The sequence below is a fragment of the Megascapheus bottae genome, chromosome 23, assembly GCF_031878675.1.
Source record: "Megascapheus bottae isolate mThoBot1 chromosome 23, mThoBot2.hap1, whole genome shotgun sequence".
NCBI lineage: Eukaryota > Metazoa > Chordata > Mammalia > Rodentia > Geomyidae > Megascapheus > Megascapheus bottae.
Genome location: NC_143531.1, coordinates 25,316,587 through 25,333,244, shown reverse-complemented (window position 1 = coordinate 25,333,244; position 16,658 = coordinate 25,316,587). Strand labels below are relative to the sequence as shown.

At 41.4% G+C, this 16,658-nt stretch overlaps 1 protein-coding gene across 4 annotated transcripts in view; it reads right to left on the bottom strand.

The window, feature by feature from the left end:
• The window catches only part of Otud4 (OTU deubiquitinase 4), a 33,396-nt gene extending 17,812 nt beyond the window's left edge, over positions 1–15,584 (bottom strand). For 2 of the 4 annotated variants that reach the window (XM_090356889.1, XM_090356891.1), the window contains exons 1-7: positions 15,370–15,583; positions 11,336–11,419; positions 7,953–8,003; positions 4,264–4,310; positions 3,091–3,163; positions 2,169–2,250; positions 347–479 (exon numbers count right to left, since the gene is read on the bottom strand). In XM_090356889.1, coding sequence (XP_090213015.1) covers positions 347–479; positions 2,169–2,250; positions 3,091–3,163; positions 4,264–4,310; positions 7,953–8,003; positions 11,336–11,419; positions 15,370–15,549 — 650 coding nt within the window. In that variant the 5' untranslated portion in view covers positions 15,550–15,583. Of the gene's footprint in view, positions 1–346; positions 480–2,168; positions 2,251–3,090; positions 3,164–4,263; positions 4,311–7,952; positions 8,004–11,335; positions 11,420–14,701; positions 15,137–15,369 lie in introns of those variants that run through there. The other 2 variants (XM_090356890.1, XM_090356892.1) reach the window with 2 other exon arrangements.
• Positions 15,585–16,658: the final 1,074 nt, after the last annotated feature.

Here is a 16,658-nt window from a genome sequence, read left to right as displayed (position 1 = left end):
GTAGCTGCACAGAAGACAGATCCCCAGAATCAAGATTCAAGATCAGCCCAGAAGAAGAATCCAAGAACTTATAACCCACAAATACAATATTTCAACATATGAGTCAACTAACTACCAATATGTTTGTATGTTTTTTCTAGTCCTAGGGCTTGAACTCAGTGAACTCAGTACCTGAACACTGTCCTTGAGCTATAGCACCACTTCTGCCTTCTTCTTTGTATGTGGTACTGAGGAATTGAACCTAGGGCTTTGTGCATGCTAGGCAAGCACTAGGCCACACTTCTAGCCCCAATGTTTTTTTTTAATGGTCCTTGAAAGATATGATATGATTTAAATTCACTCTTACTTGCAACTGTCATCCTCTGAATCTGATATTTCACTGTTGTTTTCATCGACTACTTCAGAGGTTTCAAGTCCCATCATGATCTTACTGACATCTGTTTTAAATACCTTCTCATACAACAGTTCATAAAGAAGAGCTGTAATTAATGAGAAACATTGTATATATTAGCAGGCATTTACCAAGAGTAGGAACAGAATAAAAGTGATTATACTGCTCAGTTTTCTAAAATTCTAAGTGAACATTTGCACTATCATATGGTCAGTAATATAACCAAAAATCACCTTGAGATCAAGAAGAATTTCTATGAACAACATACATAGTTTGAAATCACACTTTTTAAGAATAAGAACATAAAAAGGGTACTAGAACTGTCAATCAGGTATAATAACAGAGAAAGCTAAAACATGCATATTGAGCAATTATTACATTCCACTAACTGTGCTTAAGCTTTTTTATCTTCTCATGAAATCTCAGCATACAAAGTGCAATACAGTTGGTATACATTTAGGGATGTCACATGCCTAATCAAAAGATTGGTTTAACTACAACCAAGCAACATTAAGATGTAGTGAAAGAAAAATAAAAAACAACATAATATGCTAGTTTTCCCACCACCTTGGTCAAGTTACTTCTCATGTTTCTATAAAACAAAAAGGATGAGCTGGGATGTCTATAATCTTATTCAGGAAGCTGAAATCTGAAGATCACGGTTCAAATCAGCACAGGAAAAGTCTGTGAAACTCTTTTGTCCAATAAAACACCAAAAATGCTGGGAGTGAAAATATGGTTCAAGTGGTAGAGCACTAGCCTTGAGCAAAAGTTCAGGGAAAACAAGGACCCAAGTTCAAGCACAAGTATTGGCATACAAAAAATGGATGTTTCTATCCTATCACCTGGCTTCAGATTTTAATTTTACATAAAAACTCAAAGTAGATTCTCAATCCACTTTGAAAATTTTATCAAAAATTGAAAAACCACATTAAATTTGACAACTGTTTATTAGCTTTATTACAGTGAGCTTTATGGAAACAAGTGCACTAAGAATTCATGCACGGTGGTCCTCACCATCTAAACTAATCCCCAGAGTCCCGCTTGTCACAGACCATCTTTCTTCCAGATTCTGGTAAAAGGAGATGCACCCCTTATCACCCACACTTTGAAATACAGGAGGGGGGCAGGCTGCACAGGCCTTTTTCCCCCACAAGTTAAATCCAGATTATGACAAATAGGGAACGTGGGGGAAGACACAGCCCAAGACAGAGTAGACTTTTATTTGGGGACTTCTCAAAATGTAACATGGTTTTTAAAATTTGTATTGTTTTTATTACAAGCATCTTTACTGGCCACTGCTGCCTTAAGAACAGAAGAAAATCTGTTACACGATTGGCACCATTCCATGGCTTTTTATGAGAAACCTGTACTTTCTCACACAGGTAACAATGGACCTAACAATGAAAAGATCCATTTATCTTCTCTCCCACAGCATTATCCTCAAATGAATAAAGAAGTTTCTTAAAAGGAAGATTTAAGAAAACCTGGAGATTCATTGTCACAGGTAGCACCTTCTGGTAGAGGCCAGGGATGTTATCAGACATCCTAGAGGACACAGGAGAGCATCCACAAGGAGAACTATCTGACCCAAAATGTCAACAGTGCTGAGATTAATGATCCCTATCTTTCAAATGTTTGATTTGTTCAGTGATTTGGACTTCCACAGTAAGTATTAACAACTCAAAAAAAAAAAATCTTAATACACAAATTCCTAGTAAACCTATATATAGTTCAGGTATATAATTTCCTACATAAACAGAAAGTGGTAACTTACATTGACACATAGCAGAACTTTCTTTATGCTTTATAGGATAAACAATATCATAATGGTTTCCATTTGAAAAACACAGCAACACCTGAAAGGGAAAAGTAAGACATATTTCAGTCATATCCATATACACATTTACAAAACAATAATAGTTTTCAAAAAACAAAAACAAAAAGTATTTTAGGAGCAACCTTAAAGAAAATGTCAAATTGTGGTATACTTCAAAACTCTACAGCATGAAAATCATAGCCGGAAGATTAAGGTAGGTGAATGGAAAGAGTTCAAGTTCGGCCTAGCCTATAGACACTGTCTCCAAAAAAGTAAAAGCATGAGAGAGTAAGAACAAACTTCACTAATAATGCTATGTCTCTAAAGTCAAAACTCAAAGATAAATTTTCTTGCCTTAAAATATTAAGTATTGTCTAATTGTTAGTTACTTTAGAAAAATTTGCTTAATTCATTTTGTTTAGAATGCCATATCCCCAAAACTATAGTTGGAAAGGTTAGATCCACAGCAAAGGCCATACAAAACTGCCAAGTTCTTAGAATGTTGTCTTTTCTTTTTTGGTACTGTGGATAGAACCCAGGACCTTGCACTTGCTAGGCAAGCGCTTTGCCACTGGGCTTTGCTCAGCCCTCTCCTCAACATTTTTAGTATGGTGACATACAAGTCTCTTCAACTTAGCCTATATGATTCTGAAACAGCTAGTCAAAGCAAACTTAATGGATGCAGAACTTAGACCCTACATTCACAACTTTATTCAACTCAATAGTAGCAAGGGAATACAAGATTACATGTCTCAATTAAAATTCTATCAGTTCTTCATAGAAACATTTCAAAAACTCATCAAAAATTATAGTTTAAGAGGTCAAAGTGGCAAATAACTGGGTATTTCACTTAAATCCTTTACAAACAGAAAAGTCTTACCTTTTCAGGAAAATTATTTTCAGTTACTTGTGATGGAGAAACATTTGGCTCCCGATATATCACAAAATCTTTCCTGAAAATAACAGTAAGCATTACTTAAGGAATATATCGCATGACTTTTACCCACTCACTATCATTAATTCAACCTGAAGGCCCTTGATACAGAACATGTTCTAGGCACTTGATATATACTAATAAAAACGCAAACAATAAAAGTCATAAAAACCCAGTGCAAAATACCTACAGAAAGGTATATTTTCTAAAATATAAAATTTCAAGCTGGACACAGTGCTCACCCTATAATCCTAACTACTTAGGAAGCTTACATCATGGTTAAAAGCCAACCAGGCACTAAAGTCAGTGAGACTCTTATCTCCAATTAACCACTATAAAACTGGAAAATGGCGCTGTGGCTCAAGTGGTAGGGTGGTAGCCTTGAGCCGAAGAACTCAGAGACCCAGGCCCAAAGTTCAAGTACCATGACCAACCAAATAAATGAAAATCCAGACAGAATTTGTATATAAATAATTTCATATACAATTCTAAAGGGAGATCTCAAAAAAATAAAATCATATAGATTCCCTTCTTGAACACTTGTTTGTTAAACTTGTCATTTGAAATATGATGTAAAATTAATGTTAAAAAAATTAAAAATATATAAATAAAATCAGATATTTTAACTATGAAATTTTAATATTCTGAAAATAAAAAACACTGGTCTGTTCCTTCCTGAACAGTAATCGTAAAACTATGCAAGATGTTATTTTAGTTCTATTCTGATGGCCAGTCACTGTAACAGGCCCTGGGAAAAAGTAGGTCATTTCTCTTACAGTTAATTCGATAGAACATAGCTCAGAAAAATTTCTATATCCTTACCCAAATACATTTCAAGAAACTTAAAATCCTGAATATTGATATCTGAAAAGCAAAATCTAACTGAATCAATTCAAAAATAAAATAAAGCCAAGCACAATGCCACACACCTATAATAATCTAGAACTCTCTCAGGAGCATGTAGACAGAAAGCTGGGGGTCAGCCTGGGCTAAAGAACAACAACTAAACCAACAGAGAACAGAAAAATACTCAAGGTATAAAATGGCTTCGCTAGTCTAACATTTTTATTTAAACGTAGTTTTCCTCCAGTGATTTTGATTTATTTATATTGTCTTTACCTGTACATAAGAGAAAGGGCACTTATTTCCACTTCTCCTACCCATTCCTGTATTAAAGGAAAAGAAAGTTAGATACCACATTTTTATAATACACTGTATAATACCTTTATATATACTCTTTATGCAACATACCTAATGAGCTTAGTCTCTTTTCTTTTCTTCCTTTTTTTTTTTTTTTTTGTGGGTCATGGGGCTTGAATTCGGCCTGGGCATTGTCCCTGAGCTCTTCAGCTCAAGGCTACCACCCTACCCTTGAGCCAAGCCCCACTTCCTGTTTTCTAGAGGTTAATTAATTGGAGATAAGATCTCAGGTCCTTTTGTGCCCAGGGCTGGCTTTGAACCTTGATCCTCAGATCTCAGCCTCCTGAGTAGCTAGGATTACAGGCATGAGCCACCTGAGCCACCGGCGCCCGGCATTAATATTGTATTAAAAAATCATTTAATAGAACAGACCATAACTTATTACACTAAAAAGCAGTCTGCTAAGTATCTTACTGAGAACTTACTGAAGAAAAGGTTTATCTTCCAACCTAGTCCCCAGAACAGAACCCATTTCAAGAAAACAGCAGAAAATCAGGAAGCGTTTAAAGAAAAGAAAAAGCAGTTTTTTGAGGGTACCAGTGGCTCATGCCTATAATCCCCACTACTCAGAAGGCTGAAATCTGAGGACTGAGGTTTAAAGCCAGTGTGTACACAGACGTAAATCTGAGACTTCTTAAAATTCTAGACTAAATGCTATTTTTGTCTGGTTAAGTAAACAATGGCTATCATAAATTATTCCCTTTGGGATTATTGAAAATTACTTTAAAAAATAATAATAATTTTAGCCAGGGTGCAGTGGCTCACGGCTACTCAGGAGGCTGAGATCTGAGGCTCTCAGTTCAAAGCCAATCTGGGGCATTTACCCCATGAGACTCTTACCTCCAATTAATTTCTAGAAAACAGGAAGTGAGGCTATGGCTCAAGGGGTAGGGCAATAGCCTTGAGCTGAAAAGTTCAGGGACAACACTCAGGCCCAGAGGTAGGGCTGTAGCCTGAAGCTGACAAGCTCAAGACAGCATCCAGACCCAGAGTTCAAGCCCCATGACAGACAAATAATAATAATAACTTTAATCAATGTTCTATTACTAATGCCTTCACTTACTATGAGCAGTAATTTTACTTAGCACTTTTTCTGTATAATGTACATCTTAAAGATAAAAAGTTGACAAAAGCTAGGCACTGGTGGCTCATGCCTATAATCTCAGCTACTCAGGAAGCTGAGATCTGAGAATAGCAAGTCAAAGCCACCTCTGGCAAAAAAGTTTCCAAGAGACTCTCATCTTCAATTAACCACTCAAAAACCAGAAGTGGAACTGTGGCTCAAAGTGGTAGAGCTATAGCTCTGTGCAAAAGACTGCAGGACAATGCCCAAGCCCTCCAACCAACAGGTTGAGAGAAAAGAATTTCTGCAAATTTGTTAACTAATGACCATGTAATATCAAAACTACATAAACTGCTGAGTACTGATAACTCATACTTATGATCCTTGCTATTTGTAGGAGGCTGAGATCTGATGACTGAGGTTCACAGCCAGCATAGGCAGATAAGAGACTGGCTTACTCAATTTCTAATTGGAGACCCCAATCTCTAATTAACCAGCAAAAAGCCAAAACCAGAGGTGTGGCTCAGGTGGCAAGCAGAGCACCTGCTGTGAGCAAAAGCTAAGCAAGATACTAGCACTTCAAAAAAAAAAAAAAAAGAAAAGAAAAAAGATTCAGTGTCATTAGAAAACAAAATCACAATGAATTGTGTCAAAATTGTGGAACAATTGCAATCCTTATACACTGCTCATGAAAAAGTAAAAGTAAACCTCTTCAGAAAACATACAAACCCCTGTGTCAGAGCTTAATTCTAATAGCTAAACAAAATACATAGTATGTCTTCCCAATATCAAATACTCAATGTTAGGACCTAAAAATGATCTGGGATAAGTGCTATAGAAGCTGCAACTTTATGGACACACAGGTGATCTTTATGTAAATAATCAAAACAGATTCCATTTTTAGTCTTTTAAACATAACCTCCATTCCAGGCCAAACTATCTACTAGAGCCAAGCAACACAGATTTACCTCTCATAACTTATCTTCACATGCTCCACACTAACTTCTGGTCCTCTGAACTTCCCTTACTCAGTTTTAACTTTGAGAATACCCTTCAACCAAGGCATTGCTTATTTAGAATTTATTCAGAGTTCTAATGTGAACTCACTGTCAAGCTAGCTGGAAATAGTTGTGGTACCTGTACTATTATATGGTACACATACTTTTCTAACTTAAATGTGATTTCCTTTATTATAGAAAAATTCTTGGTCATCTCAGATATCTATATATCAAGATGACTAGCAATTCTTAGCCATAACTCAAGCACTCAAATTAGTGCTAGAATATCAAATGGACACACCCAATTATTCACCAAAACATCTTTCTTCCTATATTATATTTCTTAAGGCATTCCATGAGTTTAAGACTTTTGCTTTGTTTGCATGCTAGGAACTAGTACCTAAAGCCTTGAACACAATAAATGCTCTGACACTGAACTAAACACCACTAATTGGATCTTTATTGTGAGAACAATAATTTTGTAAGAAGGAAAAAGAACAGCAAAAAAAATTAACATGATTGAGCAAATAAGGTAATAGACATTCTTCTCCATGTATCCATACTCCACTAACAAGAACCTTCAAAACAGAAATCTGCCTTCTTGCCACCCTGAGCAGAGGTTTTCTGAGACTCCTTCTCCAAATTAAAAATGGTACTGCAAGTGTGGCTCAAATAGCAGAGCCAGCTATGTGTAAGGAAACTGAGGAAAGACCAGGAGTTCACGAGTATTTGCCTAGCATACACAAAGACCAAGGTTCAATTCCTTAGTACTACATACATAGAAAAAGTCAGAAGTAGTAATATGGCTCAAATAGTAGAGCTCTAGCCTTGAGAAAGCTCAAGGACAGTGCTCAGGCCCCGAGTTCAAGCCATAGGAAGAAAGGGAGGGAGGGAGGGAGAGGGACCTAGGTCTGGCATGTGAGAATACACATTATACATACATACAAATTCTGCCTTTTCAATTACCTAAGGAAGAAATCAAACCTCACCTTAACAAATCCCACACTCTCCAACACAGCACTATAAAAACCACCAGTATTAAGATTTTATATACTATATTCACAAGCCATTGTGACAAAAAATAAAAATAGAGCTCTATCCTTTGTGAGGAAACCTCTGATAAATCATGCCAATTATTACCAATTAAATGTTCCACAAAATAGGCACCTAAGATGTAGAAAATGTTTATAAGCAATCACAGTATTGTCACTTGTAACCACCATATCCCATGTGTGTGTATGTGTGCATACACATGTGCATGCCAGCCCGAGGGCTCGAATTCAGGGCCTAAGCACTGTCTCTGAACTCTTTTACTCAAGGCTAGTACTCTGTCACTTGAGTCACAGCTCTGCTTCTAGCTTTTGGTACTTAACTGGAAATAAGAATTTCACAGACTTTCCTGCTTAGGCTTGCTTCGCCTCAGATCTGAGCCTGAGTAGCTAGGATTACAGGTGTGAGCCACCAAGAACCAGATTTCTACCTCAATAAAGTTTAAATATGTATTGATATATACAAGTAAGAAATAAATGTATTAAGTTACCACATACCTGTGGATTTTCTAAACGTTTTAAATATTCTTCAAATGACCCCGCTATAAACTGCAAAAAAAAAAAAAAAAAGCATTAGAAATACATTTAAGAAATACATAAGAACAACACTACTATAACTGTTAGGGTTCACTTTAAATTACTGAGTTCTTACTGACCTAAAATACATCGGTATTAAAATATATACATAACTTCATGACAGTATATACAAACCATTAAAACTATAAACTTAAAAGTGTGTGTGATAAGAGTCAGCAAACAGCATAAATACACACAAAAGAAAGCAGGAAGGCTTTCTACAAAGAATGACTCAAGACAAAGACTAGCCAAAATCTAACTGGACACAAGGAGTGGATACTCCAAAAACTGTCACAATGGCATACTGGGAAGACAGGAGCAAACCTGACCAGATGTAATCGAGCAAGTTGGTAGGCAGTTGAGAGAGACAAATCAAATAGGGGTCAGTAGAGGACCTCTAGCCCAGGAGGATTTTTATATTACAGAAAAAGGTAATACCCAAAATCATTGCACACATTATAAACTAGAAATACGATGAAAGAATACGATTAATGTGGCAAGCTGGGTGAGAGTAGTTCATGTTTGTAATCCCACACAAGAAGCTGGGATCTGGACAATCAAAGTTCAGGTCCAGCCCAGGCAGAAAAATCCAGGAGATTCCATAAAATAATGAGCAAAAAGCCAGATTTTATTTGTGGCTCAATGTTTCAGCAACAGCTGAACAAGGAAACCAAACCAACTCAAGACCTTGAATTCAAATCCTAGTACCTGCAAACTGGGTGTCAGAAGAATGAAAATAAAGATATACTAGGTAGGAAAGGGTATGTCTTTAAAAAGTACTCCTTGCCTCTTAGGTCAGCCATGATAAAGAGATGCGAACCAGATAACACTAAATTGGAGATTTTAAATCAATAGCAAAGTGTTTCTAATACTACCTTGCTTATTATTTTAAGATAAAATAGATACTATCTAATTACCCTAACTTTTTTCCTCGTAACAACTGCAGTACCTTGAAAAAGCTCAAGGACATAGGCCAACTCGGTAGCTCTCGCCTGTAATCCTAGCTACTCAGGAGGCTGAGATCTGAGGATCATGGTTCAAAGCCAGCTCAGGCACTAAAGACAGAAAGACTCATCTCCAATTAATCACTAGTAAATAGGAATTAGGGCTGTGGTTCTAGGGGTAGGGCCGTAGCTTGGAGCTGAAGAGCTCAGGGACAGTGCCCAGGCCCAGAGTTCAAGCCCCATCACTCACCAAAAAAAAAAAGAAAAAAGCTCGATGACAATCATCTGATCTTCCATATTCAATTTTTAAATTGCATGCCCCACTAGTTTAGCAACATGGTAATAAAAAATATACTTCCTAGTCTACAAGAATCTCTTTAAGCACCCAGAGACATTTTACAAACTTGGATTCATTCTTTCATACATTGTATACTATCAAATTTCCAAAAAGTTTCCTCAGTCAATATAAAATTTAAATATCTCACTAATCAGATACTATTCCAAATTAGATGATTACAACTAAAAATAAAAATAAGGAACCATTGCAAGTTACCTTCATCTAATCTGAGTCTTCTTTCTAGGCAGAAAGTATCCATCCAGACAACCTTGACAGTAACAAATTGTATGTCTTCCCACAATACCCCTCTCCCAATTCTTGTCAAAAGAAACTTCTAGGGCAGAGAATTTGGCCTAGTGGTTAAAGTGCTTGCCTAGCATGCACGAAGACCCGGGTTCGATTCCTTGGTACCACATACATAGAAAAAAGCCGGAAGTGGTGCTGAGGCTCAAGTGGTGAGAAAGTCCAAGGACAGTGCTCAGGCCCTGAGCCCAAGCCCAGGACTGGCAAAAAAAAAAAAAAAAAAAGAAACTTCTAGAAGGCTATTATTATGAAAGTGAAACTTTTCCCCTTTATTTTCACATAACCATACCTTATAAGATTATATGAACAAAACAAATATATAAAAAGCAACGAAAACAATAGTATGTATCCAAAGTTAACAATGCCTACCACTATCAGTAGTTTTACCCTCTACTTGTACTTCAAGTATTTACTTACAGGCCTTCCCTAACCTCTTTACCACCACCACCACCACCACCACATCAGAATCTTCTACATTACCAATGTTTTAATATAGACCTAGAATCAAGGGATATAGGGGCTAGAAGTTTGGCCTAGTGGTAGAGTACTTGCCTAGCATGCACAAAGACCAGAGTTCGATTCCTGGGTACCACATACATAGAACCATTGGAAGTGGAGAGCTAGCCTAGAGGAAAAAGCCCACGGACAATGCTTAGGCCCTGAATTCAAGCCCCAAGACTGGCAAAAAGAGAAAGATAAGTTTCATTTGAATATATGTTGAAGCAAGCAGGTAACTTTCTTTCCTACAATGTATTACAACCATCCTAAATCACAGAACCCAAATTTGCTTGAATATAGGATTGCTTCATCATCAATCCAAGAACACATTCAAACTAAGAACTCTTGTATTTTGATTCTGCAAAGTTTCAGTATTCCTTACTAGTCAATGAGGGAAATGCCACTACAAGTTGTCAAGTTAAATAATTCTCAGTAATAAAACCAATAATTAATATATTGTAAGGCGTTAAATGTAAAATGAAAATAGGTCACTGTCACTTTATTCCACAGCTTACGAAATACCAGGGAAAATACACTAGTTGTTATACAACATTTTAACTATTAACCACCATTTACATAATTGCAGTGTTCCGATGTGATTTCACAATGAATCCTGCAAAATTAAACCTCTATAAATGCCTCTGACAGGGCCAGGAGTTTGGCCTAATGGTAAAGTGCTTGCCTAGCATGCACGAAGACCTGGTTCAATTCCTTGGTACCACATACATAGAAAAAAGCCGGAAGTGGTGCTGTAGCTCAAGTGGTAGAGCTCTAGCCTTGAGAAAGTCCAAGGAGAGTGCTCAGGCCCTGAGCTCAAGCCCAGGACTGGGGAAAAAAAAAAAAGCCTCTGACAAAATTAAAGGTTGAGTCTAATTTTAAAACCCAAGTCTGAATGTTTTAATTCACAAAGAATTACCAATCATAGAGACCACTGTGAATCCATACTTAATTCCCTGACCACGTCAATGCAGCTGAGCATTGTATACAGGTCACCATTCCACCCACCACTTACTATCTTATCCAGCATAGAGCTTTCAAAGTGTACAAACTAACAAATATAATACATAATAGCCTAGAAAATATCACAACTAAACCAATTTTTACAAGGGTCATCTTCATAGGCTGAGTTTATATCTAACCTATAAAATTTCCTCTAAAACATTTCTAAAGGCCAAAATGGAAATGCAAATCAAGATACTATCACATTTGACATTTTAAATTACCGCTTCAAATTTCTCTCTGTTTTCCCGAAGATAGTGAATGCAGGCCATTCTAACTTCAACATGGCGAGACTGTGAGTGCAATACCTAAAAGGAAAAAGCAATATATTACTGTTTGTTAAAAGTGGGTTTAAATTCCAATGCTTTCTCTCGCACTCAAAAGAAATCCAACATATACTAGTCTCTCCATTTCCCTTTCGGTGATTTCAAGATCATCTTCAGGTCTTTCTCTACACGTGACAACATGACATAGAAAAAAAGCAATATTCTTATGCAAAATGTCACTCTAAACAGATCTCATTACCATTTCTCCTACAGGTCACTAAAATCAACTTTTTGAGGATATCTTTGTAATCTTAATTACACAAATCCTTGCTAAATACTACTGTGCCTCATCCTATACTTACCAGAAAACAAACTTGGTCACTAGTCCTCCAGTGCCTGAAGCCTATAATAAATGTTTTCCCCCAAAAAATCTTGAGTATACTTAAGTGTCTTTCTATAGAAACTGAAATCCACCTTGGTTTCAGAAAAAAAATAAAGCAAAGGATGCAAACTATGTTGTCATCAACTGAACTGGGATTCGTTCTTATGACCAAAATCATAAAGCATCAACCTAAAAGGTATTTTCCAAATCCTCCCAGTACTTTACCATGCTTATACAGACTGAAATCCGTTTCCATTACTGGCTATCCCAAATGATGACACTGCGAAGGCCCTCTAAACTATTTATATTAACTAGAACTAGCTTTAAGGGTTACAGCTCCAACTCAATGAGTCTCCCTAGTATTTCCATTGAAAACTGAAGAAAGGGAAGTCTCCAGCTGCCCATTTTACAGCCAGCATCCATAGGACTACTGGAACAACTGCCTGGACAGCCAGTATGTCCTATGATACTGAAACAAATTCTATCTCCAATTAAGCAGATAAATGCCAGTATCTCAAGTGGTAGAGCACCAGTCTGGAGCAAAAAAAAAAAGCCAACCAAAAAATTCAAGGCCCTAATTTCCAGGCCGAGTATCAGCACCAAAGAAACAAAAAAGAAAAAAAGAAGCCTAATATAGTGTACATTCTCTGCACTGGACTGTCCAACTATTTCATAAAACTACCAAATTATTTGCCATTTCAACAAATGACAATTTATATCAAAACTTTCCAAAAATTACCATTAGACTCTGTTATGTACCAAGGAATTAATAGCATGAGTAAACCAATGACATCTGATAGGGCTTTTCCTGCCATTAACAAGTGAGCTAGCATTAAAGCCACTTATCTAGCAATAGATGGCAAACATTAAGTTAGGAAAGCTTATTTCTTATCTAATAAAAAAAGGAAGCAGATTTAAAGGTTCTCCGGGATTTCCAGCTCATAGAACCAATCTGATCCTGCTGCTAGAAGCAAAACACAGCAATTTGCATAAAGTGTGAGGCACTGATAATCTATATAGCCAAATACTAGAGGTGAAAAAAAATTTTTTTTTAAGCAAGTTACTTTGCAAGTCCAAGAACAGTGAGGTCAGGAAGAATTCAAAAGATAATGCTAAGCCGGGTGTGAGCCACCATGCCTGTAATCCTGGCTACTCAGGAGGCTGAGATCTGAGGATTATGGTTCAAAGCCAGCCTGGGCACTAAAGACTGTGAGACTATTATCTCCAATTAATCACTAGAAAATGGGAAATGGGGCTGGAGCTCAGAGGTAGGATGGTAGTTAGCCTTGAGCTGTAGAGCTCAGGGACAGTGCCCAGGCCCAGAGTTCAAGCCTCATGACCCATAAAAACAAAAAAAGATACGGTAAATTCCTTTACAAACTATTATATACATAAAAATAAGCTGAAAGTAAGACCTTCTCCTGGTTATTTAGGACAAGAAAGTGATAGACATTAGGAAGACTGAGACACATTTTTAACAAGTCCTCTAAGAGGACCCTATTTTTAGCTTCACAGCTAGGAGCTTACTAAGTCAGGCTTCTTGTGGGCCCAAATCCACAAGTGTTAAAAAAATAAACCAGAGGGCCCATCTATATTAGATAAATCGGGGGGGGGGGGGGGGGGGGGGGGGGGGGAAGAAGTCTACTCTTAATTGAAGTCTCCTCCCCTTCTGTAAAGACTGCCACTGAGATTATACCTCTACGCCTTAGATTTACAAAAGCTTCCCCCCAAATAAAGCCTTTGTACAGTGTGTCATGGGGCTTGAACTCAGGACACTGTCCTTAAGCTCTTTTGCTCAAGGCTGTCACTCTACCCACTTGGAGGCACAGCACGACTACTATGTTTCCTCCTGGTTAACTGGAGATAGCTGTCTAATAATACTTTCCCACCCCAGGTGGCTTCAAAATATGATCCTCAGATCTCAGCCTCCTGAGTAGCTACAGGATTACAGGCATGAGCCACCGGGGAGTATAGCTGTACCTATCTTTTAGAAGGTTGGTAATACTTTCCTTTTCCACACATATACTTTGCCTTTGGCCATTATGGTCACACTTATGTCTACTTCAACAGAGCATCTTCCAAAGTTCAGTCTTGAAGTAAGCTCAATATACTCAAAATAGACTGCATGGCTAATGTTAAGTACCTAGTAAAACTAGTCCTTACTCTTTAAACATACTTAAAGGTCAAGACATCACTACAACATGAAAAGACTTCTATGTGATCAAATGCACCAAGTCACCAAATATCTATGGCATAAAATGCAGATAGACATGCCTTTCTGTTTTAACACAACTAGACCTGGATATTTCATCTCCACAACATGTTCTTCCTAACCAAACTCGAGTCAATAATTATGGGCTGACTTTTCTAGAAGTTAAATCTCATAATCACAGAAAAAGAAATGAAGAGATGGCTGATGTTTTGCTGGTGGATGACAGTGGTGGTGGAGGGAGGAGGAGGAAAATGGAAGAGGAAGGAGAAGAGGCTGCAGCAGAACAGGGCAACTTACAAAACGGGTTAGATCTATGTAGTAAGAGTTGGAAGTGGGTGTGTGAACATAACCCAAGCACACTGGACCATCCTGCATTTGAGAATGAGAGACGAGGAGGAAACTGAGGAGGCTAGAGGTCTGGTCTGTGATGCCCCAGGAAAAATGTCTTACGGGGCAACGCAACACAACACAAACACGGGTTTTAATCTATGCTAAGAAAAATATAAAAAGACAGTCTCTGAAAACAGCTAGCCCACAAATGTCTTGTAGGATGGGCATTAACTCCTATCTAGATGGAAATACTAATTTGCTTTCTTTTTTTTTTTTTTACAAATTATAACAGCTATTTTAAAATAGGTGGGGCGAGGGGGGGGGGGGGAATCACCCTTCAGGGTGCAGGGAAGAGTTCTTAAGCAAAAAACAAGCAAACTATAAAAGGTATGAAATTTACCCCAGACCAGTCATGTACCACTTTTTTATACAACTTCTCTGGCAGTGGCTTTTCAAACATGGGATTGGTTTTGGTGACTGCACACCTACAACACAGTGTAACAGAATAAGCTTGTTCTCGAAAAAGAAAAAAAAACAGAAACATCCTTTAGGCGAAGAAATTTTCCTATCGATTTTTAATCTCTTAAAAAATTAAACTTTTCTTTTTTTTTCCCTCCACTGCCCCTCAAAGCGTAAGCTGGAGTGGAGTCGACTCAAAAGGCAGCTCAGCACGGATGGGTCCCGGCACAGGTAGCCCCAGGCTGCCGGTGGGTGACACGGGTGAACCTGACACCCCACATTCCAAAGTCCAGCAAGCGGAAAAGCGCGGCGCCCCGGGCGCGGCGCCGCCGCCGACAGGGGAGGCGAACGCGGAACCCAACCGAAAAGCGGCGGCGGTGGCCGCCGGCTGCAGCCGTCACGCCGCGCGCGGGCCGCCCAAGGGGTCCCCCAACTCGCCCGCCCCGTTCCGGAGCGACAATGGGGCGAGTGTGACGCCGGCGGGCCACGCGCAGCCCGGGGCGGGGGCGAGCGCGGACGGCGACGGCGCCCACTGCGGCCCGGGCCCCACCCCGGCCCGGCCCGGGCCCCCCGCCGCCGCCGCCCTCACCCCGACCCCCGGCCCTTTACCTGCTCCGCCACAGCCCGGAACAAGCACGACCCGTCCTTGGCCACCAGTTTCCGATACAAGCCCAGTTTCCGCAGATAGGCGTCCATGGGCGTCGTGCCCTCGCGGGGCCCCTCGCCACCCACGTCCCCGCCGTCGGGCGCACAGGCCGCCGCCGCCGCCGCCGCCTCCGCCGCCTCCATGTTGCCGGTGCGCTGCAGCAGGCGCGAGGCGGGTCAGCCCCACATGGCCGCGCCGCCGGCGGCTCGACGCCCGGGCCTGGGGCAGGCGGCGGCTCGGGCTCGGGCGCAGCGAGCGGCGGCGACAGGAAGAGGCGGCGACGGCCCGAGGCGTCGGCCCGCGCTCCCCCGGAGCATAGGGGAGCCCGGGCTTAGTGCATGGCCGGCCGCACGCGGCCTCCCCGCGGAGGGACCACGCGCCCCGGGAGGCCGCGGAGGAGGGCGTCAAAGAAACGCCGAGGGCGCGGAGCCGCTGCGCGACGGCCGCGCTCGCCCGGCTCGGGAAGTTTCCTGGTTCCCCGGGCTGGCGTGAGGCGAAAGCGCGGTACGCGCCGGGCCGGCTCGGGCGAACCAGCAAGGCCTGCGTCCGCCCGTGCGCGCCCCACGTCGGGAGCCGAGGAAACCGAGTGAGAAAGACGCAGCCTTCCGTCTCCCCGCCGCTCAGGAGGGCGCCGGAGGGGCAGGAAGCAGGAGGGGCGCACGGCACCCTCAAGGCCCCGAATTTGTTTTCGCTTTCGGCCCCGCAGCGGAGAGGATGATGGGAAATGTAGTTTTGGGGCAGCGGCAGGAAGTCAGCGTGCGGCGGGCGGACACGCCCGGGCCGGGAAGGAGCCCCCAAGGGAAGGAGAGACCCGCAGACTACAAGTCCCGACAAGCTTCACGCCACCGCCCTCCCGAAGCCGGCCGGGCGCTTCCCAGGTGGCGTCCGGGAGCTGGCCGAGGGGTCGCCGCCACCGACGCGGGCGACCTGCGCGCGCCACTCCACCTCCTCCTCGCCCTCCCGCCCGCCCGCCTCGCTCTACGCCGCGCGGCCGCCGAAGTGCGCGTGCGCACCGCGTGCGTGAAGTTGCCAGGGCCACGGCGCGCCTCGCCGGCCCTTTGTGTATTTCCAAACAGAGGGCGCACCTGTCTACCCGCGGGGCGCGGCCCGGAGGCCCGGGCGGCCTTGGCGGGAAGCCCGACCTCGGGCGGGACGTGGCCCGCGCCCCTTCCCCGGCCGCCGGACCGCTCAGCTCCCGCCCGGCGGCCGCGGCGGCCTCCACCTGCCGCCGCAGCTGCGCACGCCACGCCGA